This window comes from Doryrhamphus excisus, linkage group LG15, assembly GCF_037039965.1.
Source record: "Doryrhamphus excisus strain RoL-2023G ecotype Guam linkage group LG15, RoL_Dexc_Guam_v1.1, whole genome shotgun sequence".
NCBI classification, from domain to species: Eukaryota; Metazoa; Chordata; class Actinopteri; order Syngnathiformes; family Syngnathidae; genus Doryrhamphus; species Doryrhamphus excisus.
The window spans coordinates 12,227,297-12,253,384 of record NC_136371.1 but is presented as its reverse complement, the minus strand read 5'-3'; the positions used below and the strand labels follow the sequence as shown (position 1 = coordinate 12,253,384).

At 43.5% G+C, this 26,088-nt stretch overlaps 3 protein-coding genes across 13 annotated transcripts; 1 reads left to right on the top strand and 2 right to left on the bottom strand.

Moving 5' to 3' along the window:
• Positions 1-513: 513 nt before the first annotated feature.
• LOC131104212 (galactose-specific lectin nattectin-like) lies at positions 514-5,549 on the bottom strand. Its single transcript, XM_058051166.2, has 8 exons — positions 5,280-5,549; positions 2,085-2,300; positions 1,934-1,996; positions 1,533-1,554; positions 1,371-1,456; positions 1,152-1,280; positions 841-943; positions 514-760 (listed from the first exon to the last, which is right to left on the bottom strand). Exons 3-8 carry the CDS (start codon positions 1,994-1,996, stop codon positions 672-674), a joined length of 492 nt encoding a protein of 163 aa, XP_057907149.2. The 5' UTR covers positions 2,085-2,300; positions 5,280-5,549; the 3' UTR covers positions 514-671.
• Positions 5,024-18,878, top strand: snphb (syntaphilin b). Of its 8 annotated transcripts, XM_058051148.2 has the most exons (8): positions 5,024-5,187; positions 5,324-5,418; positions 8,420-8,534; positions 8,730-8,882; positions 10,068-10,238; positions 10,741-10,848; positions 12,479-12,628; positions 12,708-18,878. In XM_058051148.2, exons 3-8 carry the CDS (start codon positions 8,485-8,487, stop codon positions 14,512-14,514), a joined length of 2,439 nt encoding a protein of 812 aa, XP_057907131.2. In that variant the 5' UTR covers positions 5,024-5,187; positions 5,324-5,418; positions 8,420-8,484; the 3' UTR covers positions 14,515-18,878. The 8 variants fall into 8 exon arrangements, with proteins under 8 accessions (XP_057907131.2, XP_057907130.2, XP_057907133.2 ...); XM_058051147.2 differs by lacking the exon at positions 5,024-5,187 and having other exon boundaries at positions 5,223-5,418; XM_058051150.2 differs by lacking the exons at positions 5,024-5,187; positions 8,730-8,882 and having other exon boundaries at positions 5,224-5,418.
• sdcbp2 (syndecan binding protein (syntenin) 2) lies at positions 17,575-25,318 on the bottom strand. Of its 4 annotated transcripts, none has more exons than XM_058051160.2 (9): positions 25,130-25,318; positions 23,625-23,676; positions 22,865-22,964; positions 22,425-22,528; positions 22,190-22,351; positions 21,918-22,093; positions 20,420-20,591; positions 20,250-20,341; positions 17,575-19,872 (listed from the first exon to the last, which is right to left on the bottom strand). In XM_058051160.2, the coding sequence occupies exons 2-9, from the start codon at positions 23,673-23,675 to the stop codon at positions 19,818-19,820; spliced, it is 912 nt and encodes a 303-aa protein (XP_057907143.2). In that variant the 5' UTR covers position 23,676; positions 25,130-25,318; the 3' UTR covers positions 17,575-19,817. The 4 variants fall into 4 exon arrangements, with proteins under 4 accessions (XP_057907143.2, XP_057907140.2, XP_057907142.2 ...); XM_058051157.2 differs by having other exon boundaries at positions 22,190-22,354; positions 22,425-22,531; positions 25,130-25,317; XM_058051159.2 differs by having other exon boundaries at positions 22,425-22,531; positions 25,130-25,317.
• Between the last annotated feature and the right edge of the window lie 770 nt (positions 25,319-26,088).

Here is a 26,088-nt window from a genome sequence, read left to right as displayed (position 1 = left end):
TTAAATTCCGACAAAGTAGGATTCCTGTTTATAAACTTCATATTTGTATACTTAGAGCATCTCAAATTGGAGCTTTTAACGTTGTTGGAGCCCTCTACACATGAAATGACAGCCCCGTGGTAACCTTTACACTAGCATTACCCAATATGGATAAGATATAAGATATAATTAGACGGCCAATGAGCCATTTAAGACATAACAAAGTACCATACCAAGTACTTCCTACGGTCTCATCAATGTGACTAGAGTAGAATACACATCAAAAGTATGTATTTGAATGCATCTTCTGAATGCCTGTACTGTACTTTAGTTGATTTTGCTATTTTTATGCATTTTTACTCCAAAGCGACACTGAGCTTCACTGTGTGTATGCATCACCATTTTCCCCAAGTATAGGCCTTCTGTTAAACACATGTGTCATTTTCAGGCCTTTTCTACAAGTTAGAAAAAGAATTCTGAAAAAAGAAATACTGAAATAAGACACACGTTTGATGCACACAGGTTCCTTTATTAAGTAGAGAGCTTTCAATCGTGTTTGACTGATGATTGGCAATGTCCAAGCCAAGAAAACCTGATAGTAAACCCAGAGATACAAAGACACCACTGAAGTTTGATCACCGTGATTAGAGAATGACGCTGATACAGGAATCGTGAGAGGTCGGTCAGTCGTGCTAGGCTGTTTCGCGTTTGGCACAGCAGCTCGTATCTCTGATGCAAACATACGGCTTCTCCAAGGTGCAGGGCTTAACAAACCATTCACCTAGAAAAAATAGCCCAACACTTTAAGATTGGCATGACACTCACTCGTCAGTACATTGGATTCACGGAATATACTTTTACCTGCCACATAAATCACCACACAGGAACCATGATCACTAGGCTGTCCGTAGGAAAACTTATCAAAATCAAAGTTGGTGTTATCAGTCCACCGAAAGTCTCCATCCTAGAAGCCCAAAACAAATTTTAATTAGTCACTCTGAAAGACAAGATAACAAAACTTTGGAGTGTTTAAACATTCACAATTCAAGTTTTATTCAAGGGAATACGAGTCGCGGTGGAGCAAGAGTATACTTCCTGCTTCCTTCCTTCAGGTTTATGTGAAGATGTATTCCGGAGGAATACAACAACATTGCTACTGCTGAATGTTTCACCTCAGCAGGATCATGGAGTCCAATCCAGGCAAACTCTGCAGGCACCTGTTCCAGCAGTCCAAGAACGAAAAGACTTTCCAGGGAACTGTGAATGGAGACCAAATTCCCGCCATGTTTTTGGCAGTCATGCTAGAGTGAAAGTAAAGACAAACAGACGGATCCCAAATGAACAACAAATAAGCAGCTACGTCACCGCTCCTGTGTGAGATTCTTGCATACCTCTGCTTTTTCAAAAGTCGTGGCCTCGTGTTTGAATATGAAACAGTAATTATCCAACTGAGCCCAGCCCTTGGGACAGCAACCAGCTGCAACACAATTGTTATTTTAGGGAGAAACAAAACCATCTTCTTTTGAAAAAATGTCATGAAGTCAGTTACCAACCATCGTAGTAAGAGTCAGACCACTGTGAAGAAGAAAAGGCCTTCAAGTCAGACTTCTTGACAAATATGAACAGCTCAATAAATGACTCTCCGTTCCAAAGCTTTCTTTGTTTAATATGCAAGACTTGGATCAAGGCAACTGGAATTTTACAGTGTAACTTCTGGTCCAGACTCTTGGACAGAGAAGACTGATGATTTGAAAGAGGGGTGAAGGAAGCCCCCGGGCCTCACATTGTGTGTGTGGGAGATAAATGAACAGTTATGCTAAATCTCAGGCACACCTGGCAACAAAGGACAAGGGTCAAGTCCAGTTGCCTTGATTCTGTCGTAACATGGATGACTGACAATCTACACATTTCTATTTACAGTCAGCAGGTGGCATCAGGTGACATTTGGACTTACAGCGACAGTCGCTACTCCACTGATCCCACAAAGGAGGAAGAGCACACGAAGAGCAAATGCCATCTGTGCAATAATAAACAAATACGCTTATATTAACAATATCCCATGAAATGGAGGTAGAAGAGGAGCATGTATGGTCGTGTCATCTTACCTCTGCAGCGGTGATGCTTGATGCTGAGGACAACGAAGAGCCGTCCTTTTATATGCTTGCTTGATAGTCCTGGAATGCTGATGGCATCACTCCATACAATGTGACGTGACACGTCATTTTCGCAGTGACTCGGTTGATCATTCTCTAAACGTTTGTGAGACTGATTTCCAGCGATCACGTAGACAATGGGGGCGATCTGGCATCACCTGTTTCAAACTGGCAGTGGGAGGTTTGACAAAAACAAAGAGTTGCAGGATTGGCCACAGTAGACGGCATTGGCAAATCAACTGTATGTACGTACTTCTTGAGAAAGAATTCAGTTATTTCAATATATTTATTGGAAATGCTAATATTCCACTTTCATCATGCAATATGGTTTTAAAATGACTTGACTATGTTTCTGCTTTCAGTAAAGCTATTTCAACATAAGACATTTTGCAGCTGTAATTGCAATACAGTGATGGTGATATTTATACTGGCCCATGCCAACTTGGCGACTCCTGAAGCAGCTGACAGGGACCAACAGGCCAAGCCACACTCGACTTTGGTGGGAGTCGAGGCAAAACTTCAGCTGCTGGAGGGTTTTGGTGAAGCACGATGTTGACATGTCTGTTGAACCTCAACCGAGGATATACTAGTTGGGCAGTTGAAGGAACATGTCGAGGCCCTTCTCAATCCCACTGACATACCTTCTGAGGACTCAAATGCAGACTTGACCATCATCTTGGCTGAGGTATCTGAGATTGTCAAAAAATTCCTGAGCGGCAAAGCTCAATGGATAAATGAATTTTGCCCTGAAGGCCATGTATGTTGTGGGACTGACTTGTTTGACACGTCTTTTCACATTGTTTGCCCAACTGCTCCACACTCTTACGGTGTCCTGTGAGGGGGTGGTCTGGGAGTACGGGTTTGGGAGCACACTGCAAGGTTAGTAGTTGGTTGACCCTGTTCCTTGTTAAGGTTGGCCTCCACCAAGGCTGCACTTTGTCACTAATTTAGCTCTTTTTAGGTGCAGGTAGGGTAGTGTGAGGGTCAGTACTGTGAATCACGCTGGTTGGTGAAGTGTTCCGGGCATGCTCACCTGGGAGGAGGGTTCATGAAGGACCGAGGACACACTAGAGGGATTGGGGCCTGGGAATGCCTCAATGCCCCCCACTGGAGCTGGAAGAGGTAGCTATAGACCGGGAAGTCTGCGCTTCTTTTTTCCAAGTGAAAATAAATGCATGGAGGTCACGTCGCCACTGCCTGGGAATTAGCATCAGATGGTCCAAGCCAAGGGAAGGGGAAGGTAAGGGGTAAGGTAAGGTAACAAAACAAAGACAGGCCACATTGATTGATAAAACATTCACCAACGTGAGTCATTAATTAGGATAATTAGGTCGTCAGTCTTGGTGGTGGGGAGGATCTGCCAAATGATTGGACGAACACAGAAAAGGTAACCAGAGAAACTGGAAAGAAGGTGTTTGGTGTGTCATCTCGACAAAGGAAAATGATGAGACTTTGTGGTGAAACAAAGAAGAACAAAGGTGATGTTTCGAGTTGTGGCAACTTCTCCTTATCTTTGGACTTTTCCCTTCAGGGGTCGCCATAGCAACCCAATCTCCTCCATCCAACCCTGTCCTGCATCTGTCTCTCTCACACCAACTACCCTCATGTCCTCCTTCACTACATCCATAAACCTCCTCTTTGGTCTTCCTCTACGCCTCCTACCTGGCAGCATCCTTCTACCAATATATTCACTATCTCTCCTCTGGACATGTCCCAACCATCTCAGTCTGGCCTCTCAGACTTCATCTCCAAGGTCTCTAACATGTAATGTCCCTCTGATGTACTCCTTCCTGATCCTATCCATCCTGGTCACTCCCAATGAGAACCACAGCATCCTCATCTCTGCTACCTACAGTTCTGCTTCTCGTCTTTTCCTCAGTGGCAGTGTCCCTAGACCAGGGGTCGGCAACCTTTACTATCAAAAGAGCCATTTTATCCCCTGGCTCACTAAAGAAAAATAGACTGGAGCCACAAAACATAATTAAAAAAAAGCAGCGACGTGCTCACATTCAGAGCAAATTGCGAGTCTCCCAAAATTTTAATTAACTGCCAGATTTGGAGGGAATTTTGGTCAGATTTTTTTCAAAGATGCGTATTTTCCCCATTTGGGTGTTAAAAAAAATACTTCAGCATTGTGAAGGGAGCCACAACAAAGAGGTTAAAGAGCCACATGCGGCTCTGGAGCCGTGGGTTGCTGACCCCTGCCCTAGACCAACAACATGGCTGGTCTCACCAGTTTTGTATACCTTTCCTTTCATTTTTGCTGAAACTCTTCTATACCACATCACGCCCGACACTTTCTCCACCCGTTCCATCCTCCCTGCACACGCTTCTTCACCTCCTTTTCACAATCTCTGTTGTTCTGGACCATTGACCCCGAGTACTCCAAATTCTCCACCTTCTGCATCTCTTCTCCCTGTAAGCTCACTCTTCCACTTGGGTCCCTCTCACATGACACACATATACTCCGTCTTGCTGCAGCTAATCTTCATTCCTCTCCTTTCCAGGGCAAACCTCCACTCTTCTAGCATCTCCTCCACCTGTTCCCTACTCTCACTACAAATCCCAATGGCATCTGCAAACATCATAGTCCATGGAGATTCTTGTCTACGCTCATCTGTCAGTCTGTCCATCACATAGCAGACAAGAAGGGGCTCAGAGATGATCCCTGATGCAGTCCCACCTCCACCTTGAACTCTTCAAAGTCGATATTAATAAGAGACTTTTTCATCTCTATGACAAAGCGGAGATTAAATATAGAGCGTAACGCCTCTTAGCATATGTGGCAAAGTCGTGTGGCGCCCTCTGCTGTTAATAAATATGTACCAGTGACGGCTGCAGTGGCCAATGTGTCCATCAGATGGCAGCATGTGCACGTTTACAGCGGCTTGTAGATACCGGAAGTGGCTTGTTTCCTATGTTTGTCAACATTATTATTATTATGATTATTTCAGCCTGTAAAATAAAAGTGAGTTTGGGGGGGTGAATTAGTAGTATTATGATGATGATTATCCAGCTAAACTGAACGTCATAGCTGCCGTGGAACTGAAGTGAGGTAGGATGACGCAGCACATCCATCCTCTCTCCTTGCCTCCTCCCTCCTCCACTTCTCATCATCACACACTCACCCTTTCCTCCCCCTCCTACCGCTGCTGCTTTGAGCTAACGTCCTCTCTGTCGTCCGCCTGCAGCGGTGCTCTCGGCCGCGGGGGGAGCACACAAAGATGGCGGCCACAAGGCTGACGGAGGACTAACGGCGCCAACCGAGAAGGCGGGAGGCCCGCAGGTAAGACGCCGCTCGCGGTGAAGGGGGTTGGCGGTGCGCACCAGCCAGGGAAGGGGTCGCTTCTGCGCTCCACTCTAGGCCACATGGGCACGGTGCACGCGCTCGGGGGGGCGTCCATGGTGGTGGGAAGTCGTGACAGATTCTTTGGCGCAGCGGCAATTTGACCTTGCAGCATCTCCGCCTCTCGGGGAAGGGGCGTTTGGGGGGGGGCACAACAACACAAGACGAGTGAGGGCCGTATCCTGCTAACAGCTAGCATCAATGTCTGCCGCATAGTTACTGCACTTGTCCTCAACTGGTGGCCTGGGACCCAAGAGTGCCTCAAGGATCCATTCCGGCTGGCGGTGTCACACTGGATGTTCCTCTAAAATGCACAATTATCAATATTGTTGTTGTTATTCATGCTTCAAAAGGTGTCCTCTTTAAAAAAAAAACAAAAAACCAAAAAAAAACAAAGCCATTTTCTTGGTTGGAAATGGTTTTATGACAATTTTCTGAGAATAAACTGTGCTAATATTAGAAGGACAAAAACTATAAAAATCCAATTTTAATTTTTTTTGAAAAATTAAGTCATAATTTAATGGGAATACATTCATAATATTAAGGGAATATTATTATTATTATACATTGATTTTATGGGCGACCAATCCAGATGGAACCCGCCTCTCACCCAAAGTCAGCTGGGATAGGCTCCGGCATACCCCCGCGATCATAGTGAGGATATGTGGCATAGAAAATGGATGGATATTACAGGAATAAAGTCATAATATTACAGGAATAAAGTTGATATTACAGAAATAAAGTCCTATTATCATGGGAATAATGTCATAATATTTTAGCAATAAAGTCATAATATGATAGGATTAAAGTCATAATATGATAGGATTGAAGTCATAATATGATGGGAATAAAGTCAATATGATAGGATTAAAGTCATAATATGATGGGAATAAAGTCATAATATGGTGGGATTAAAGTCATAATATGATGGGATTAAAGTCATAATATGATGGGAATACATTCATAATATTATGGGAATATTATTATTATACATTGATATTATGGGCGACCAATCCAGATGGAACCCGCCTCTCACCCAAAGTCAGCTGGGATAGGCTCCGGCATACCCCCGCGACCATAGTGAGGATATGTGGCATAGAAAATGGATGGATATTACAGGAATAAAGTCATAAAATTACAGGAATAAAGTTGATATTACAGGAATAAAGTCCTATTATCATGGGAATTGTCCCGCCCTGTGTGGGTTCCCTTGTGACAGTTTGTTTGTGTTCCCTGTCTGGGCTATGGTTTCCGTTGTTGACGCTCTTATTTTGTATTGGACTTCCTGTTTTGGCTCATCTGCCTTCGTTGCCATAGTCACCCACACCTGTCCCTAATTTCTGTGTATTTAGTTCAGGTGTGTGCTTCTCTTTAGTTCAGGTTTGTCCGTCCGCCACCTGAGTTGCTTTTCCTTCTGCTGCAATTATAGCTAAAATAAATATTGTTATTATATATTATTGCATTTGGTCCTGCTCTCTGCATCCTGGGGTCGCACACAGACATGCCCTACCGTGACAGGAATAATGTCATAATATTTTAGCAATAAAGTTATAATATGATAGGATTGAAGTCATAATATGATGGGAATAAAGTCATAATATGATAGGATTAAAGTCATAATATGATGGGAATAAAGTCATAATAGTAGGAAAAGAAAATGTAGAAATATAATTCAAGAGAGGAAAAAGCTGCTGCAAAGTTGACATGCCGTACCGTGACAGGAATAATGTCATAATATTTTAGCAATAAAGTCATAATATGATGGGAATAAAGTCACAATATGATGGGAATAAAGTCATAATATGGTGGGAATAAAGTCATAATATGGTGGGAATAAAGTCACAATATGATGGGAATAAAGTCATAATATGGTGGGAATAAAGTCATAATATGATGGGAATAAAGTCACAATATGATGGGAATAAAGTCATAATATGGTGGGAATAAAGTCATAATATGGTGGGATTAAAGTCATAATATGATGGGAATAAAGTCATAATATGATGGGAATAAAGTCATAATATGATAGGAATAAAGTCATAATAGTAGGAAAAGAAAATGTGGAAATATATTTCAAGAAGAGTTGCAAAGTTGCTAAGTACAGTAAAGTCTCGTTATATCGATATTCTCGGGAGTCGGAAAAAATTGTTCTATAGCATAGAACAATGTCGAGCAGCTTAAATCAATCTTTGCTTAAGGATTTCAATACCAAAAAAGAACACGGCGAACGGCTGCTTCCAGTCAACTTTATTTTTCACACTTCCACCACCAGAGCACAGCACACACACCGATTCCCGCACTTCCTGGTTCACAGGTCATGCTCAACCCGCCCCACCTAGCTGGCCAAACACATGCCTGTATAGAATCTATACACACGAGAGAAACCACGAACGCCAGCATGTACATATGAAAAACAGTGATTATTGCAAGCGATAAAAAGATATCTGAATACAACACAATTAAATACATGTATTTGTACGCTTGTGTCTTCGTTGGAATAGGTGTGTATGCTATGTCAGTTGGTTCTTCTGTTGCAGGCATGTGTTTGGCCAGCTATGTGGGGCGGGTTGAGCATGACCTGTGAACCAGGAAGTGCGGGAATCGGTGTGTGTGCTGTGCTCTGGTGGTGGAAGTGTGAAAAATAAAGTTGACTGGAAGCAGCCGTTCGCCGTGTTCTTTTTTGGTATTGAAATCCTTAAGCAAAGATTGATTTAAGCTGCTTTTGTATCGATATAAGCAGACCAAATTGACTGGCGGGAGATGAAAAGGGCATCGTAGTAACCGGATTATCATAATAACCGGGTATCGTACTAACGGAACTAATTATATCATAAAAGACTAGAAATTTGCCGGGAAATGAAAATAGTATCGTAATAAGTAGTAATTCGTTATAACCGATATCGATATAATGAGACTTTACTGTAGTTTTCTTGGCTTGCAGGCTGACGTGACTCAGCTCAAGAGACAGCAGAACCCGCCCGGAACCACCCGGAACCGCCCGGCCCCATGTCTTCACCCGCTCCAGCCGCTAGGAGGACTGGCTCGGGCTCTCGCCGGTAAGTCCTGAACTCATATCACGCTGAAGGTAGCTTTGATGACGTGCTGGGACAGATAGTATTAACATACCGTACCTTGATGGGTTCGGGCCTAAGACCTTCCCAAGGCCCACACCCCTCTGTAAAAGGAACGTGCCTGCAGACGGCTCTCAACGTGTGGCATGGCTGTCCTCCTCTCTTCTCCCCCCCTCTCAGATTCAACCCTCTGAAGGCGCTGCAGCCCAAACGTCGCTTGCAGCAAATACTGGCCTCCTCCTCCTCCTCCTCCTCGCCCATCCCGGCGGTCTCCTCCGGGCCTGGGGCGGCTGCTACAGCGCCGGTGGCCATTCCGCTGGCACCGCGCCCCGCGTGAGCCCTCCGCCCCCGCCCCCACCCCCACTCTGACAGACAGCATGATGCGCTGCTGCTGCTGCAGCTCTGGCATGCGTAGTGTTGGCCACCCGAGCAACAAGGATGCATTTGGCAACACAACACATGAGCTGGCACGCTAACCCCCCTAAACTCCCACCCCCACCCTCCACGGGACCCTGCACTCATTGGATTATCATTCATCGTCATTCCACTACCCACAAAGGAAAGGAAATGTAAGGATGAAGGAAACTTCAGTTGCTCAGCGTAGACCCCTAGCTGTCATCGAACAAGAAAACATTTTACAAGAATAAAAGACAACTGTCATTTCATGAGACTAAAGTCAAAATATTAGGAGAAAAAAGTCATAATCTAACCAGAAAAAAGGATGCAATTTTATGACAATAAAGTCAAAATATTAAGGCAAAAAAGTCATAATCTAATCAGAAAAAAGGATGCAATTTTATGACAATAAAGTCAAAATATTAAGGCAAAAAGGTCATTATCTAGCCAGAAAAAAGAATGCAATTTTAGGAGAATAAAGTTAAACTATTAAGGCAAAAAGTCATAATCAAACCAGAAAAAAGGATGCAATTTTATGACAATAAAGTCAAAATATTAAGGCAAAAAGGTCATAATTTAGCCTGAAAAAGGATGCAATTTTAGGAGGATAAAGTTAAAATATTAAGGCAAAAAAGTCATAATATAATCAGAAAAAAGGATGCAATTTTAGGAGTTAAAAAGTTAAAATAAAAAGTTAAAATATTAAGGCAAAAAAGTCATAATCTAACAGAAATATTTTGACTTTAATCTAATTTGTTTTTTCATGTCCCCCACAAGCTGGCTGCATGTGTAGCAGGAGGAGAGGTGCATCCACCTGGGCATGCGCTTGAAAAGGGGGTGGCTTCCAATCAAGTCATCGATGCTATGAACGCAGACTTCTCTCCCTCGCGCTCCATGACAACATCGGTTGTGCTGCTGCTGTGTTGTACAACGTCAGCCTACGCGCTGGTGGAACAGCACATGATGCTGCCGGAGCCCGTCCTGGCCACTCTCGCATGTGATTGGCTAACAGCCCCCCCCCCACGCTGGCTTTTAGCGCCCCCCGATGCTCACACATGCATCTCTACGTGCCGGCAGGTTAGCGTGTGTACGAGCTAACATGTTGTTGTCATCTCTGCTCAGCTTTGACTACTGCAGGTTGATGGAGGTAGACTACGTCCCCATGGAGGGGGGCTACATGGTCTCCATGCGCCCCACTAAAGGCTATGCACCCACGGCCAAAGGACACGCCTCCACCAAGTCTCCAGACCGACACAGCCGTGTGACAAACTCCCCCGCCACCCCTCGCTCCCGGTCTGTCCACAACCCCCCCTCCACCCTCAACAGTCCTCCAGCAGGGTCTCCCAAACGTGGACCGACATACTCTACATCTGGAAAAGCCCACTCAAAGATCCTCTATAGAAGAAGGATCTGCTGTAAAAACACCAAAGATCCTGTATGTGACATAACAGGAGGGTTCTCTACACAATGGGATCTACTGAAAAAATGCTCGTCAGAGATCCGCAGTTTGGGAATCCCTGCAGAGGAAAAGGAGAATGACCTTGCATCACATCGTGCCCCATTGTGTCACGTCTCCACTTGCACTGCTGTTGTTTGTCACCCTGGTGCTTCTGAAAGGACGTGAATTCGTGTGTCGCCACACGCCGGCTTGTGTACGTTTGTGCATTTCCATTGGCACCTGCTCTTGTCCGTCACTTGTCATGACACCATATTTCCTTGATGACCACCTGGTGTGTTTTTTCAGACGTCAGCAGGACATGTCAACTCATTTCTTTGGTTGTGTTTGTGGAACTAGGCGGTCCCCTGCGGCACCCAGTACCAGAGATCCACACAGCAACGCCTCCCTCAGCAGCAGCAGCAACTCAGGCTCTTGTAAAGGCAGCGACTGCAGCCCAACCAAAGGGTAAGAAGATGCTGTGCTTGGCCACTTAAAGCTGCATGAATACACACCTTGTCGTTCTCTTACACTGTATGGCCATTAAATGGAGCCTTACTGTCCTCTAGTGGACATGTGGCGATACTACACCCTTAAGTAATAATCCCAGTGTTTGACGTGACGTCACACCTGGTATACAAGCGTTTTCCTGAGTAGAAGTCGTGGTTAAACAGTGCAAAAACACCGCACGGTTGTGCTGGAATAGTTCAAATGTGTATTCGCTAACCGATTGTTACTCTCGATGAATGGAGCCGAGTAAACCAAATTTGTTGGAAGTGGAAAATGTGAAATGGAAGAACGTCCAGCGCTACTCCACAGACGGTTTGCAAGCTAGTTGGCATGTTGTTTAAGTATAATTTTCACGGGGTCAAGCGCCTTCTCTTGTCTTGTCAACAATTATATTATATATTATATATATATATATATATATATACCGTGTACAACTGGAGGAAATCATTTCAGCCATATATACCGTTATTCTCGTTTACCTCTAAAATATTCCACAAACATACTGAGCGTTTACGTGGTTTATGCTTTATAATGGCGTGAAAACCCAGCAATTCAGCGCGGCTCATCCGGGACTTTGATACGACGTATCACATGACCGGAAGCCACTTGTAAACACACGCCCAGCAATATGACTTGATATTATTGTAACAAAATATGACATTAATACTGGTTAGTACCATTACATTGTGTGTTGTAACAAACTGGTAGGTATTTATTTTGGATGTGTGTGAGGCAACACGGCGCCAATTAGCAAAGCTACATACACAGCACCGAAATCAAATGGATTCACCTTAAAGTCCGCTCGACGGTCGAAGACATTTCTCTGATCAAAACTTTACTAGCCCGCAGGTCGTCCAGTTGACATGGTTTAGCCTCTCTGGGTTAGCCACACATGCTAATTGTCCAACTTAACCAATGAAGCCATCACAGCTGTCATGAGGTTTTATAGCACAAACCTTTGGAAAACTGATCTAATACTGCATAAATATGGTTGTTCATCTTCTTTTATTGGTTGTTGGCAACCAGTAAACATCCTAGTATTTATGATTTGACTTTGTGAACCAACGCAGTGTTGAGCACCATCGTCAGCACCATCACTTCCGTTTCACACACCGGCTTTTAAAATAAAAACAGATCTTTCTGAGTCGTCATGTGATATTTACATTTGTATGTATATGCAGAAGTATGTGCTTTAATAATTAGCATGCTAGGCAATTAGTAATTTTACCAGAATAACGTAATATTATAAGAAAAATAAACGTCATTTCAGTAGCACAAAGCACATATTAAAGCAAAAAGGACATTAAAAGTTGAGAAACAACAAAATAAAATTGTATTTTTGGGGAAATTGAGTTGTGGAAAAAGTCCAACCATGGAAACAAAGTGATAACATTCCGGGGGAAAAGATTGAAGTTATTTTAGTGGCATGCAGTTGAAAGAAAACAAGACTTCTAAAAAGTTGTAATATCGGAAACAAACCAAACAAAAAGTTCTAATATTTAGGATAATCGCATTAGGAAAAGAGTGATTTTATGGGAATGACGTCATGTTGTCAAATGATGAAAAATGTGTTTGGTCGTTCTCTCAGACGTCACCAGAAGTACACATCATGCACCGACAACCACGGCATTCGGCCCCCGCCACCGGAGCAGTACCTGACACCCTTGCAGCAGAAGGAAGTGTGTATCCGGCACCTCAGGGCCAGGTTAAAAGAAACCATCACCACGCTGCAAGACAGGTGAGCGGTTGAGATCTCTCTCTGGTCTCTCTAAGCCAGGTTCTTGATATTCTTTTTGGGTTTCTGGAATTGCTCTTAGGGACACAGAGATCGATGAGTTGAGAGAAAAGCTTTACAGGATGCAGGAGGACTGGGTTGAGGAGGAGTGCCATCGTGTGGAAGCTCAGCTGGCCCTCAAGGAGGCGCGTCTGGAGATCCAGCAGCTGAAACACGCTGTGGACACGGTCCGCACCAGGCTCAGCGATGCCGGGGGGATCAGCGGGGACGTGGGTGTCCAGAAGTACTTCCAGGACATCAACACTCAAAACCACAAGCTTGAGAACCTGCTGCTCAGCATGGAATTGGCTCAGGCTGGACTAGCCAAGGAGGGGGAAGCCATAGCAGGACGCCGGAACCGGGTTGGGGGTTCTGCGCCGGCGTCTGTATCTGGGGAGGGTCCAGGTCTAATACCAAAACCAGCAATAGGAGGGAGGGGTTCTTGCTCCTGTGATGGGTCCCCAGCCCGCTCCATCACCAGGAGCTCCACCTACACCAAACTGAGTGATCAAGCGGAAGATCGCAACAGTACCGATTTTCCTTGTCTTTCAGCAGATGGCACTCAGGACAGCGGCTTTGTGTGCTGCGGGGAAGGTGGTGACGTCCCGAGTCGGGCTGACTTGCTGCTAGAGGCCGCCTTTCTTTCGGAGGAAACCGCTTCCTTGCTCAACTCTTACGCACAAACCTTCTCGTGCTCCATACCCAACTCTTTGCCTCACACGTATTCCAAAACTTTACCTCATTCCTTCCCTAACAACCACTCGGTGCCCCACACCATGCCGCACTCGGCCACCTACGAGAGGCTGTGTTCGGGCGACCGTCTTTCGCCGTTCCGTTGTGGTCTGGGTGGAGGCGGCTGTATCAGCCACCCCTGCCTGTCCCACCATCACCTGTACCTGCATCCACTACGTGAGACGGGCATTCAGACGGAGAGCTGTCCCATTCCGGCGACATCGGGGTGCCCGTCCGACCTGGATACCATCGCCGAACAACGTACGTTCCGCTCCCAAGCCTGCAGCCCGACGTCCACATGGTTGTCTGATGAAGGCGAGGAAGAGCTGGACTCCATCACGACCACTACATCCGTAACCACAGCGACGGTCATGAGCGCGGCCACAGAGCCCATTCCATGCTCCAAATTGCCTCGGGTCAATTCCATGCCGCGATCTGCCACTGTGGCCTGTTCCATGGAGAGTCCCGTCTGTGAGAACGACCGAAAGGACGATCCAGAGGAAGAATCTGCCGCAGTCGACAACCAGGGTCTAACCAGTGTCCACCTCACAGGGGGTCAGCTGGACTCAGAGGCAGAGAGTTTGGCAGGAAATCAGAAGGAATTGAAGGAGAGACATGAAGGCCTATGGATTGGAGAGGACAGACTCGAAACACTCCAGTCAGAAACACCAGGACCGAGTCCATGTAGTAGCCCAGAATCACCACAAGTCTTTGAACATCCTCACACCTCCCAGCCTAAAAAATCCTGTTCCCACGAGGAGGTAGCCCGTGTCCTTGTCCTGAAGGATGACCAGGAAGTAGGAACAGAAGAGCAAGGCTGCGAAGAAGTCAGTGAAGCATCGGCGGAGGAAGTGAACTCCGATTCTGCCTCAGGGCCGGTTCAGAAGAGCTACTGGAGTCGTCATTTCCTGGTGGATCTCCTAGCCGTGGCAATCCCAGTCGTGCCGACGGTGGCATGGTTGTGCCGTGGTCCGGTCCGAGATGGACAGCCTATGTACCACATCGGGTCACTGCTGAGGGGTTGCTGCACCGTGGCCCTGCACTCGCTCCGCAGGGGCGGCGGCCTGAGGCATTACCCTGCGGGCGGGGGAGGAGACCTCGGCGGATCCCAGATGTGAAACATTAGTGCCACGTTTGACCATCGCAGGTTTGAATCTGGAAAGTCTTCAGTGAGGAGGGTGTCAGGTGAGTCCAGATCCAGCCGTGTGACTGGGTTGTCCCACCTTCTGGTGCAAGGCTTTGGAACGAATGTGCAGTTCTAAAAAAATACATGACTGACTCAGATTAGCACTTTGCCGGACATGTACGCAAAATAGTCTGGAGTGTACCTCCAAGGATGTCTCCTAGGTGAGATACTCCGTCTACATGTAAAACTCATCTTAGGTCCTGGAGGCACAAGCCCGCAGTTATTATCAGGAAGAGTCAAGACCCTTTGACATCAAAACACCTTCACAAGGCTTGAACAAGAACCAACTTGTACCACTAATGTGGACTTATTCAAGAACTAAATAGGCTCCAACCAAATTCCTGAGCCTTTAGATCTTCAAAGAACCAACACATACACCTTCACGCTCCAACAATTCCTTGTACATGTGCAATAAGCTAGCTAGAAGATACTCGCTGGCTCAGCTGGTCTCATCCTCGACTAAGGCAAGCTCTCTCTGTGCTCAATAGTTCCACCAAAAGCTCTCGTTGTCTCGTTCTGCTGTCGCTCTGGACTACACGTGGCCCGTCCACAGACCGAACCTCATCCCGTACGTAACAAAGCTCTTTCTGCGAGACATCACTCTCAATTACGGTGGACCCTCGAACGTCCCACATCACCAGAACTTTGAGATTGTCTTCACGTGTTTAAAGTAACACTTGTGTACCATCGTACAGGTTTGATCAAAAATTGCTAGAATATGGATTTTGCACATTTCGACCTTAATAGGGTTTTAAGTAGAGCTACAATATCACCTGGTCAAAAGTTGAAAACCACGGAATTCTCAGAATTCTCATTTTCTGCCAGGGAAAAGCTAGGAAGCTTTCCCCTCCTGAAGGTGGTGGGATGGTGGGCTCCATCAGCCAGGCCTCCATCAGCCAGGCCTCTGGCAGCGTGCCATTCCTGCTGAGCTTGGACGTAGGAAGACGGTCATTCTACTTTTTGGAAAGATCCTCAGCATAACCCAACAAAGTCAAGCGGTAGGCCCCAAAAATGACATCTGGGATCTGGGACCCAAATGAAGACCCTTACTGGTGTCGACTTCACAGCAAAAATGCTTTAGTCTCTGATGAAAAAAAATGGAACCTTGACAGTCCAGATGGCTTCCAACGTTGTTGGCATGACAAGGAGATCCACCTGAGATGTTTACTACCCGGCATAGTAGTCCATCTGTCCACCTTTTTTATTCAGTGGAACACTGGAGTTTCAGGTGGTGCGGGGTCGTCAAATGGTGACCGGTGACATGCAGATGTTGCGGCGGGTATCCCTAATGAGGGATGAGGGCCCCGGTCTGGGTGGTAACAGCTGGGTTCTTCAACAGGACAACACCGCAGTTCACAATGCTGGCTTGACCAAGGACTTCTTCAGGGAGAAGAACATCACTCTTTTGGATCCCGCAAACCTCATTTCGATCCAAATGTGCAAAAGATCAATTCTAGCTGTTTTTCAACTGGTCTTAAGATTGTGATCAGGTCTGTACTCCCAAAAGATTTGTTCTGTAGAGTAAAGTTGTTTGTTCTCTCAAGGAATTAAGGTTTTCATCGGGCTGTGATCTCCGGCCTTTATTGGGATGCGAGGCATTGTTCTCAGTGGGAGAAGGGTGGACTGATCCCTCCAGGTCGGAAATGAGGTCCTGCCCCAGGTGAGTTTCAGGTATCTTGGGGTCTCGCTCACGGGTGAGGTCGGTGCAGTGTCTGCAGGAATGCGGCCGCTGTACCGGACAGTCGTGGTGAAGCCGGAAGAGCTGAGCCGGAAGGCAGAGTCGAGAGAGGAGCCAGTTGTGGTGGCTCGGGGATCTGGTCCGGATGCCTCCCAGATGCCTCCTTGGTGAGGTGTTCCAGGCAGGCCCGGCCGGGAGAAGGCCCTGGGGCAGACCTAGGACAACCTGGAGGGATTATGTCTCACAGCTGGCCTGGGGCCAGGAAGTCTGGGTTTCCCTACTGAGACCATTGCCCCCATGACCCGGACAGGCGGGCCACTCGAGTGGCGGCCAAATCAGGTTGAGTTCCGAGGGTCCGCCGTGGCAAAGGTTTTAGTTGTGATGAGGATTTACTTGTGAATGTTTATTTGCTGACTTTGTGTAAATATGTAAAAAAGCCAAAAGCCAAATGTTTGTCATCCTGACACGAGCAGATGTCGAAGGAAACGGCATTTCAAGACAGGAAAAGAAACGTGACATCATTTCTCTTTTGTGTTTTTGCACTATTGTTCACTTTATGACTTGAATGAGCGTACAGTCAGCGTACAGTCAGGACGTCCTCTTCGAACACGCCTCATTGTTCCCCACATGGATTGGGACATTCATTCATTCATCTTCTACCGCTTATCCTCACGGGGGTTACGGGGGTGCTGGAGCCTATCCCAGCTGTCCAGTGGGACATTTGAATAATATTACAAGAAGGTGCTAATGTGTTTAAAAATAAAGTCTTAAAATTCTGGGGAAAAAAACTTTGAAAGCCAATTAAAATGCTAAATATTTTTATAGATTGTTAAAGTTTCAAAATAGGACAAAATCAGAATTATTTAAAAAAAATGCTAAATTGGTGTTAAGGGTTCGCCCTTCCAGGAAAAAAGGAGAATGATATTACGAGGCCATAATTTTATCATATATTATTGGTGTGGGTGTCCTGTTAATACTGTGTACGACATGCGGTAGTGTCACATGGTACGAGATGTCAGGGAATATCATCATCATCATCATCATCATCTCCTCATCTCATTGGCTTGGCTTTGCTTTGTGCAAACAATGGACGTCTTGTCTTTTCCATCACAATGTTTGTGTGCTCTAAATGCCCCCCATACGCAGTCAGTCTACTGTATGCTACTGTATGTATACCAACACTCAATAGATAAATAGTCTATGTATGAAACGATGCTCCTGTATATGGTATACATCATAGATTGTAAACTAATGTACTTCAATGCAATACTGTACTCGTGGACGCATTCATGATTAAAGTATGACACACACGAGTGATAATCATTGACCTTTATTCGTCTGACTGTACGAGCATCGTCATTACATTCTTATGGAAATGACTTTTTAGCATGCATAGCGCAAACTTATTATGGGATGGAAGCCCCTTTTCCGCCACACAGATCCAACTGGTACGTCAGAATTACTTTCAGAAAAGTTCACAGTCTGAATGATCAGATGAAAAAGTCGGAATTATGAGGTTACAAAAATACAAATGATGAAATGAAAAGGCAGAATTATGAAATATAATGTCATAAGGATAATTACGAGATTTAAAATCTTAATAGTAAAATAAAAAGTCCTAATTATGAGTCAAAACTATGAAATAAGTCATAACTATGAGATAATTATGACATAAAAATGTAAAATTATGAAATTAAAGTCCTAATTGTGAAATAAACAGTCCTAATTTTGAAATAGAATACTTATGAGTCAAATAAAAAGTCTAATAGAAAAGTGAAATGATGAAATGAAAAAAATCATAATGATAATGACAAGACAAAACATCTAAATCATAAAATGAAAAAAATGTTAATTTGGAAGAAAAAAGTCCCAATTAAGATTTTAAAGAAAACAAAATCCAAATTGCAAGACAAAAAAGTGAAATGACATAAAAAGGTAAAATTCTGAGATGAAAAGGCAACATTGTGAGATAACAGATCCTGATGATGAGATAAAAAGTCCCAATTTATGAGATTTCAACATTTTATCTCATCATGTGGACTTTTTAATCTCGGAATTCTGACCTCATCATAAGGGACTTATTATCTGGTCCTAGCGACTTGATGTCATCATGATGACTTGATCTGGGAACGATAACTGAGCTATGATGTAGCGATGGTATATTACTTTCCATCAGTGGCGTAAACAGGTTTCCAACATCAGCGGCCAGAGGATTACTGTTCAAAGAATAACAAAAGGAAAGAAAAGGCTGCTTTTGCTGTGCTCTCCCTTCAGGAAAAGTGGAAAGTGCACTTGGTGGCTCCGCCCATTTTGGCCCAATTCATACAAAATATGATCATCATCTTCAGCAGGCAAGCGACAAACACGCTACCTGTTCCTCAAATGCAACACATTCAATACCCAGCAAAAATACAGCGTAATAGCATCCTAATTATGACAGCAATCATCACAATTATCACATAAAACTCCAAATTACGAGATAGAAGTTGAAATTATGGCGATAAAAAGTCCCAATTGTGAGAATAAAAGTCAACATTATGGGAAAAGAAAAAAAGTTAAAAGGATCAGATTTTGAGACAAAATATCCAAATTGAGGTAAAAATCCCAAATTGTGAGATTTTTAAAAAAAAAAGTAAAAAAAAATTATGAGGAAAAAGTCCAAATTACAAGATTTATGAGATACAAAGTCCAGATTGTAAGAAAAAAAGTTAAAATTATGGGATTAAAAATCCTAATGATGAGACAAAATATCTAAATTGAGGTAAAAATCCCAAATTGTGACAGACAGTCAAAATTTTGAAATGAAAAAAAAACCATCCAAATTGAGCTAAAAACAAAAAATTCTGAAAATATAGTTCAAATTATGAGATTTAAAAAATCCAAATTGAAAAAAGAATTGTGAGATATAAAGTCCAAACTGTGAGGAAAAAAAGTCCAAATGACGAGATTAAAAAGTCAAAATTCTGTGAAAAATGTCTCAATTGTGTGATAAAAAGTGTAAATGATGAGGTGGAACGTCCAAATAATTAGAAAACAATCAAAAGACGAGAAACAAAGTAAAAGTTGGTCTTGCTGAGCTTCTATGTGATCACTTGGAGTTTTCATGTCATATTAATGACTTTATTGATTGGTTGGGGGGGGGGGGGGTGTCAGGAGGAATATTCCAGCAATGTCTTTTGGTAAATGTATTGTTTATTGTAAAATGATTGTAGATATGCTAAGTAAGTACTATGTGTGTGTGTGTCTATATATACTGTATATACTGTGTATACTGTATATACTGTATATATACTGTATATACTATATATACCATACAGTGTATCAAGGGTGGAGGTGTGCTTCCAGCATCTTAGAGCAGACAAACAAAAAGGTAGGGAGCTGCGGACTCGGACATGTCTTGAAAATAAAAAAGCTAAAGACACGTTGGACTGACCTTCATCACCTTCATCAAGGTGAATGAAGAGGAAGAAGGCATAGTGATGATGATGATGGGGTGAGGAAGGAAAGAAAGAAAAATAAAAGACACGTGGCCGTCCTCCATGACCTCTCCATGACCTTCACACCTCAGGGATGGAATGATCCATGGACGACTTCAGCAGGCTCGTGGACATCCTGCATGGACACACACACACACACACACATATGAGACACCACAGCACCCCCTGCTGGACACTCTAGACACGCAACACTTTGTTTTCCACTTCAATGCACGTCATAGAGCTCATAGGACGGACACGGTTTCACCCTGGAACAGACTATTTACTTTGACATCATGATTGTAACAGTGCACTTGTATGATGACACTGCCTGAGATCAAAGAATCATTATGACATTATGAGATAGAAACACTTGAAATGATGTCATAAAAAGTCCAAATTATGGGATAAAAGCTCCCAAGTTAGGAGAAAGGTCCAAACGATGAGCTAAAAAGTGTTCCTGAGAAGATGAAGGTGGTCCAGTAGGAGACATTGAGGTTATTTGCGTGTTACCGTTTGATCATGTGCTCGTAGATGAACTTGGGCATGATGGTGATGGTCATGGTGGTCGGGGAGGAGTTGAGAATGTCCTTGATGAGGGGATCCTGGAATTGGAAGGCATGGATTGGTAGATCCATTGATCGATTGATAGATTGGTGTTCCAGAGTAGAAAGGGGCGTTACCTTGAGGCCGATAACGTTCTGGCCGTTGATCTCACAGATGTAGTGCTCCGTCAGCAGGCCGTTACGCGCCGCCGAGCCGTCCTTCACCAGCGATGTGATTTTGCCAGACTTGTAGATGAAACCCACGTGGCCCGAACTGTCCTTGTGCATGGTCACCGTGCGCTGGAACGGCCTGCATGCATTTCATAGCAGATACTGGACGTCTGAACACGCCAACAAACACCAAAGCACTGAAGTCATCCAACCACAAAAAGGCACATTTGAATGACGAGCATCATTTTACTAGCGGAGTTGAACAATGTTGGACAATACTTTGTTAACCAATCAGGATCATACTTTGACAAACAATAACAAATAAAAACCTAAACAATCACTCAATCACTCAGATTAAGTGGCACAAAAGTCACAATATTATGGGAATAAATTCACAATATTATAGAAATAAAGTCACAATATTACAAAATAAAGCAACGATATGTTGGGAATAAAGCGATAATATAGGAAATAAAGCAACGATATTAGGAGAATGAAGTGGTAATATCACAGGAATAAAGTAGTAATATTAGTTGAATAAAGAATTATATTACGGGAATAAAGTGGTGATATTATGGGAATAAAGTGATAATATTGTGTGAATAAAGTGGTGATATTAGGGGAATAAAGTAATATTAGGGGAATAAAATGATAATATTGTTGGAATAAAGTGACAATATTAGGGGAATAAAGTGAAAATATTATAGGAATGAAGTGGTAATATCATGGGAATAAAGTGGTAATATCATGGGAATAAAGTGGTAATATTGTGTGATTAAAGTGATAATATTGTGTGATTAAAGTGGTAATATTATGGGAATAAAGTGGCAATATTATGGAATAAAGTGGCAATATTAGGGGAATAAAGTGATAACATTGTGTGAATAAAGTGATAATATTATGGGAATAAAGTGGTGATATTATGGGAATAAAGTGATAATATTGTGTGAATAAAGTGGTAATATTAGAGGAATAAAGTGGTAATATTGTGTGAATAAAGTGGTAATATTAGGGGAATAAAGTGGTAATATAATGGGAATAAAGTGGTAATATTAGAGGAATAAAGTGGTAATATTGTGTGAATAAAGTGGTAATATTAGGGGAATAAAGTGGTAATATAATGGGAATAAAGTGGTAATATTAGGGGAATAAAGTGGTAATATTAGGGGAATAAAGTGGTAATATTATGGAAATAAAGTGGTAATATTAGGGGAATAAAGTGGTAATATTAGGGGACTAAAGTGATAACATTGTGTGAATAAAGTGGTAATATTAGGGGACTGAAGTGGTAATATTATGGGAATAAAGTAGTAATATTATGGAAATAAAGTGGTAATATTAACTCCAATATAAACTCCAGAAAGATGATTTGAGAAAAGGGTGAACTATGTGTAAAAGAAAGCCAAACAATGAGGTGAGAGGTGAGAGAGCATCAGCGCTGCAGAGAGCAGACAGGAAGCCTCACCTGTCCCTGACCACCATTTCTATGCGGGTGTCGGCCGCGGCCTTCAGGGCCTTGTGGGCCTTATCCACACTCCAGCCAGCGCAGTTCTGGCCGTTGATCTGAAGGACCTGGTCCCCAAAACGCAGCCCGGCCAAGGCAGCGGGGGAGTTGGCCTGCACCAGCTGGACAAACACGCCCTGCCCGAACAAGAACGACCATCAACGAGTCAAGTGTGTCGACATGTGATGTGAAAGCCGATGGATGAAGAGAAGAAGAGCAAGAGTAGCACTCACGTTGTCGATGGCACGGAGGCGGAGCCCCACCTTGCCGTCCTGGTCCTTGCATAGGATGATCTCCCGCAGACCTTGGCGGACCTCCGCCCTCCTGATGCCCACGTCCGAGCCTGTTACAGGACACACCATCCCCCCCACAGCCGAGTAGGGGGACACCGCCACCTGCTGGAAAGGAAGGACACGTGTCAGCCATATTTGATCCCATCCTTAAAGAGATAGCGTGCTTTCTGCTTACATTGTTGTTGGCCGCGGGCAGCACGGCCAGGTTGTTCTGCACCTCATCGCTGTTGAGACGCAGACCCATGTACTCGCCCAGATCCTCCAGGCTGGGATACAGGCCTGCTGCACAAACACGCACCAACTCCATCAAAAGCATGCTGGCAATTATTATAATTATGTTGTAAGGAAGTTAGAATCAGATCAAATCAAAACTCCAATTTATGAGATAAAAAGTCATAATGACAAAATAAAAGCCATCATTTGGAGCTAAAATGAGTCCCAAGTGTGTCATGAAATTGAGAATTGAATTTAACGATACAGGCAACGATACAGACGTTTTATTTTTGATGGCTTCAAGATTTTCAGTGTCACAGAAAAGCCCGATGCGTCATCATTGCAATGTTTTTCATATTTCTTTATTCTGCCAAAGAGAATAGACGTTGTGCATGGACCTACCGGATGGCGGCATCCCGGCGACGGCAGGCTGCTGCAGCTGGCTGCCCACCTCGCTGATGGCTGGCACGGTGGCGCTGGCGGGGGTGAAGCGGGCCTGGGCCTGAGGAGCCATAAAGCCCACCATCATTTTCACAGCAGGTAACGTAACGCGCTCGTCACACTAAAAACATGTTCCCCCCCAACTGGGAGACAGAGTCTCACCGATGCCTCCCAGGTAGTGTTGTGACGTTCACGAATGAATCGGTTCTTTTGAACGGCTCATTGCCATGAACGATGGGAACCGAGTCGCAGCTGGGAACCGTACCGCTGGGAATTGTACAACGCGTAATTCAAAACAGTGACGTCACTGTCAAAGCAGAGTGTTATAGCACCACCCTGTGGAATAATAATAATAATAATAATATAATAATGATTATTATATAATAATAATTCAAACTCATATTGGTGGGATATCTAAATTCATTCCTTCCAGTGATTATTTCCATGATAAAAACGAGTTAAGGTCAGACTGGCTTCTTAAAACGTAAGAAATATAAACATGAGTCAAATGATCCAGTTTTTTGAACGGCTCCTTGAAAAGAATGGTTCACCAAGATCCGGCTCACCTCAAAGAGCCAAAAATCCCATCTCTACTAGATGCCTGAGCCACGTGCAGATTATGAAAAAGGCCAGACGGAAGGAGTGTGCCGGGCTTTGACCTCATGAATATTCCCGCCCTGTCGCCATTTCACAACAACTACTTGGACATCTTCCGTCTTACCATCATCACCTTGTCCACCTTCAGGTCCTCCAGGGATGGGTACAGAGACATCCTGCAGAGCACAGCAAGACACAAGCGTTAGCAGCACTAATGCATGCCATCCTCCAGCATCATCAGAAATAAGGTCATCATCTTATGGCAATAGAGTCTTAGCATTAAGAAGAGAACATTTACTAAATTATTTTTGATGTTTTTAAACATGTATAAATTCCTAGCATATGAAAATGTAAAATGACTGCTAGAAAACAAAAAGCAGCCAGAGGAAATGAGGGCGGCTAGAAAAGAGGAAGTGAAAGTCAGCTGACAGGCGTTCTGACTGTAATCACACGTCACTACTCCAAATATACAAGGATACGTCAACAGTCCAGTCAACTTGACCGCCTTCTAAAACCACATAGAAAACCTGTCTACCACCTTCCACATGATTAGAGCCCTCTACACATGAAATAGCAACCCTGTAGTCATTATTACACTCCTAGTATGGGAGACATAATACATAGAAAACCTGTTTTCCACCTTAATAAATACACTTTTAACATGATTGGAGCCCTCTAGACATATAATAACACCCCCATAGTCACCTTTACACTCCTATTACCCAGTATGGTAGACATAATACGGGAAAACACGGCATAGAAAACCTGTTTTCCATCTTCTAAATACACTTTTAACATGATTAGAGCCCTCTAGACATAAAATAACACCCCCATAGTCACTTTTACACTCATTTACCCAATATGGTGGACATAATACGAGACAATACAACATAGAAAACCTGTTTTCCACCTTCTAAATACACTTTTACCATGATTAGAGCCTTCTAGACATAAAATAACACCCCTATAGTCACCTTTATACCACTATTACCCAATATAGTAGACATATAGAAGACAAATTCCTGCTCAAGCAGCGTCACAGTTAATGTGTTCCCCCTCAGGAACCTTAGTGAGGAGTCTTGTGAAGGGGTCTCAGTGAACACTAGTAGAAGAGTGGTAGAGTAATACAGTAGAAGAGTAGAAAAGTAGTAGAGTAGAAGAGTACTAGAGTAGAAGTGTAGTTGAGTAGAAGTAGAGTAGAAGAGGGGATTAAGGTGGGTGGAGCGTGTTCTTGTTCTTCTTGGCAGAGTTTACTGGGGTGGGAAGCAAGTTGAGACTAGAAGGGAGGCTTGAAAGCCTCGCCGAGATCGAAGAAAGCTTTTGCGTGCCATTACACCGGAAACGCAGATAAATCAATAAATCAATAACTAACTAAGATGATGAATGACACAAACAGGAAGTAAGAATGGGAAATGTATTGTTTCAGTCAGAGGATTTTCGTCACGATCAACATGACCGCACGCATTTGCCGCTTTGAGTATTCTTGCTTAGTTTTTTTTGATGTTTTTTTAAAGGTGGGGAGAGATGTCTTCCTTCGTGGCTAAACGCTGATCTCAAGTGACGCACATACGCAGCTCAGCTAGCACGTACCGTTAGCATGTACCGTTAGCCTCACACGACAACACTCACCTGGAAACAGTACAAGGTCGCTTGCTTCTTCGGATAAAGGTCCTCGGCGAGCAATCGGTTCAAATGTGAGCTTTTGCTGGGTCTTAGTTTGCTGTTTGTTTTGGTGCTCTTTCTTTCGGTCTCGTTGTTCAAGGAAGGGGATTCGCGGAAAGTGACGTCACACGAGTCCAGCTCGTCTGGACCTCTACCAGGGCCGTTACGTCACTAGCCCGGCCCATTCCCATCACATGACCTGGGCTCGCAGCAGCTGACATAAGCGTGAAACAACCTTTGGATACAGTATTTATTTTTATGGGTCCTTTTATAAGTCCTTTTACAACTTTTAATTTAATTAACTTCATCTTAGTTATTCATTATATTTCTATCTTGGAAACTTGTTAATAACATTACATGTTATAAAGTGCTAAATCATGCTTCAGATTATGAAATGTTGATGAATGTTTGAAAATATTTTAGAAAATGTTCAACAATGTTTTAAAAAAATGCTTACAACAACACCACAAAATTTTATAAAATGTTGAGGAATGTGGGGAAAATGTTTTTAAAACTGCCACAAAATGTTAGAGATGTCAGAAAATGTTGAAAGATTTTGTAAACAATGTCAAAAAAATATTGCAAAATATTTTTTTAAATATCAGAAAATGTTTTTTAAAACAGACAATGTCGGAAAATGTCTTTAAGTGTAAAATTTTACATGATTTTGTACATGTTACATTTTTAAATGTTGGGTAAAATATCAGAAAACTGCTTGGGCATCTGATCATTTTAGTTGGTTATTGATTTATTGATTTATCTGTGTTTCCGGTGTAAATGCACGCAAACGCGTGAGTGCGTTGAGTTTTCTCCGGATACTCCACTTTCCTTCCCATTCCCAAAACATGCATGTTAGGTTAATTGGTGACTCTAAATTGTCCATAGGTATGAATGTGAGTGTAACTGGTTGTTTGTCTATATGTGCC

Coding starts and splice junctions, on each gene's coding strand:
- LOC131104212 (XM_058051166.2), bottom strand. CDS start 1,996: ATGGCATTTGCTCTTCGTGTGCTCTTCCTCCTTTGTGGGATCAGTGGA. Junction 1,555..1,933: donor GTGGAGTAGCGACTGTCGCT/GTAAGTCCAAAT, acceptor TCTTCTTCACAG/TGGTCTGACTCTTACTACGA. Junction 1,281..1,370: donor CGACTTTTGAAAAAGCAGAG/GTATGCAAGAAT, acceptor CTTTCACTCTAG/CATGACTGCCAAAAACATGG.
- snphb (XM_058051148.2), top strand. CDS start 8,485: ATGTCTTCACCCGCTCCAGCCGCTAGGAGGACTGGCTCGGGCTCTCGC. Junction 8,535..8,729: donor ACTGGCTCGGGCTCTCGCCG/GTAAGTCCTGAA, acceptor CCCCCCTCTCAG/ATTCAACCCTCTGAAGGCGC. Junction 10,239..10,740: donor CCCGCCACCCCTCGCTCCCG/GTCTGTCCACAA, acceptor TTGTGGAACTAG/GCGGTCCCCTGCGGCACCCA.
- sdcbp2 (XM_058051157.2), bottom strand. CDS start 23,675: ATGTCTCTGTACCCATCCCTGGAGGACCTGAAGGTGGACAAGGTGATG. Junction 22,965..23,624: donor AGGTGGACAAGGTGATGATG/GTAAGACGGAAG, acceptor ATGGCTCCTCAG/GCCCAGGCCCGCTTCACCCC. Junction 20,342..20,419: donor AGAACGTTATCGGCCTCAAG/GTAACGCCCCTT, acceptor TTCCAATTCCAG/GATCCCCTCATCAAGGACAT.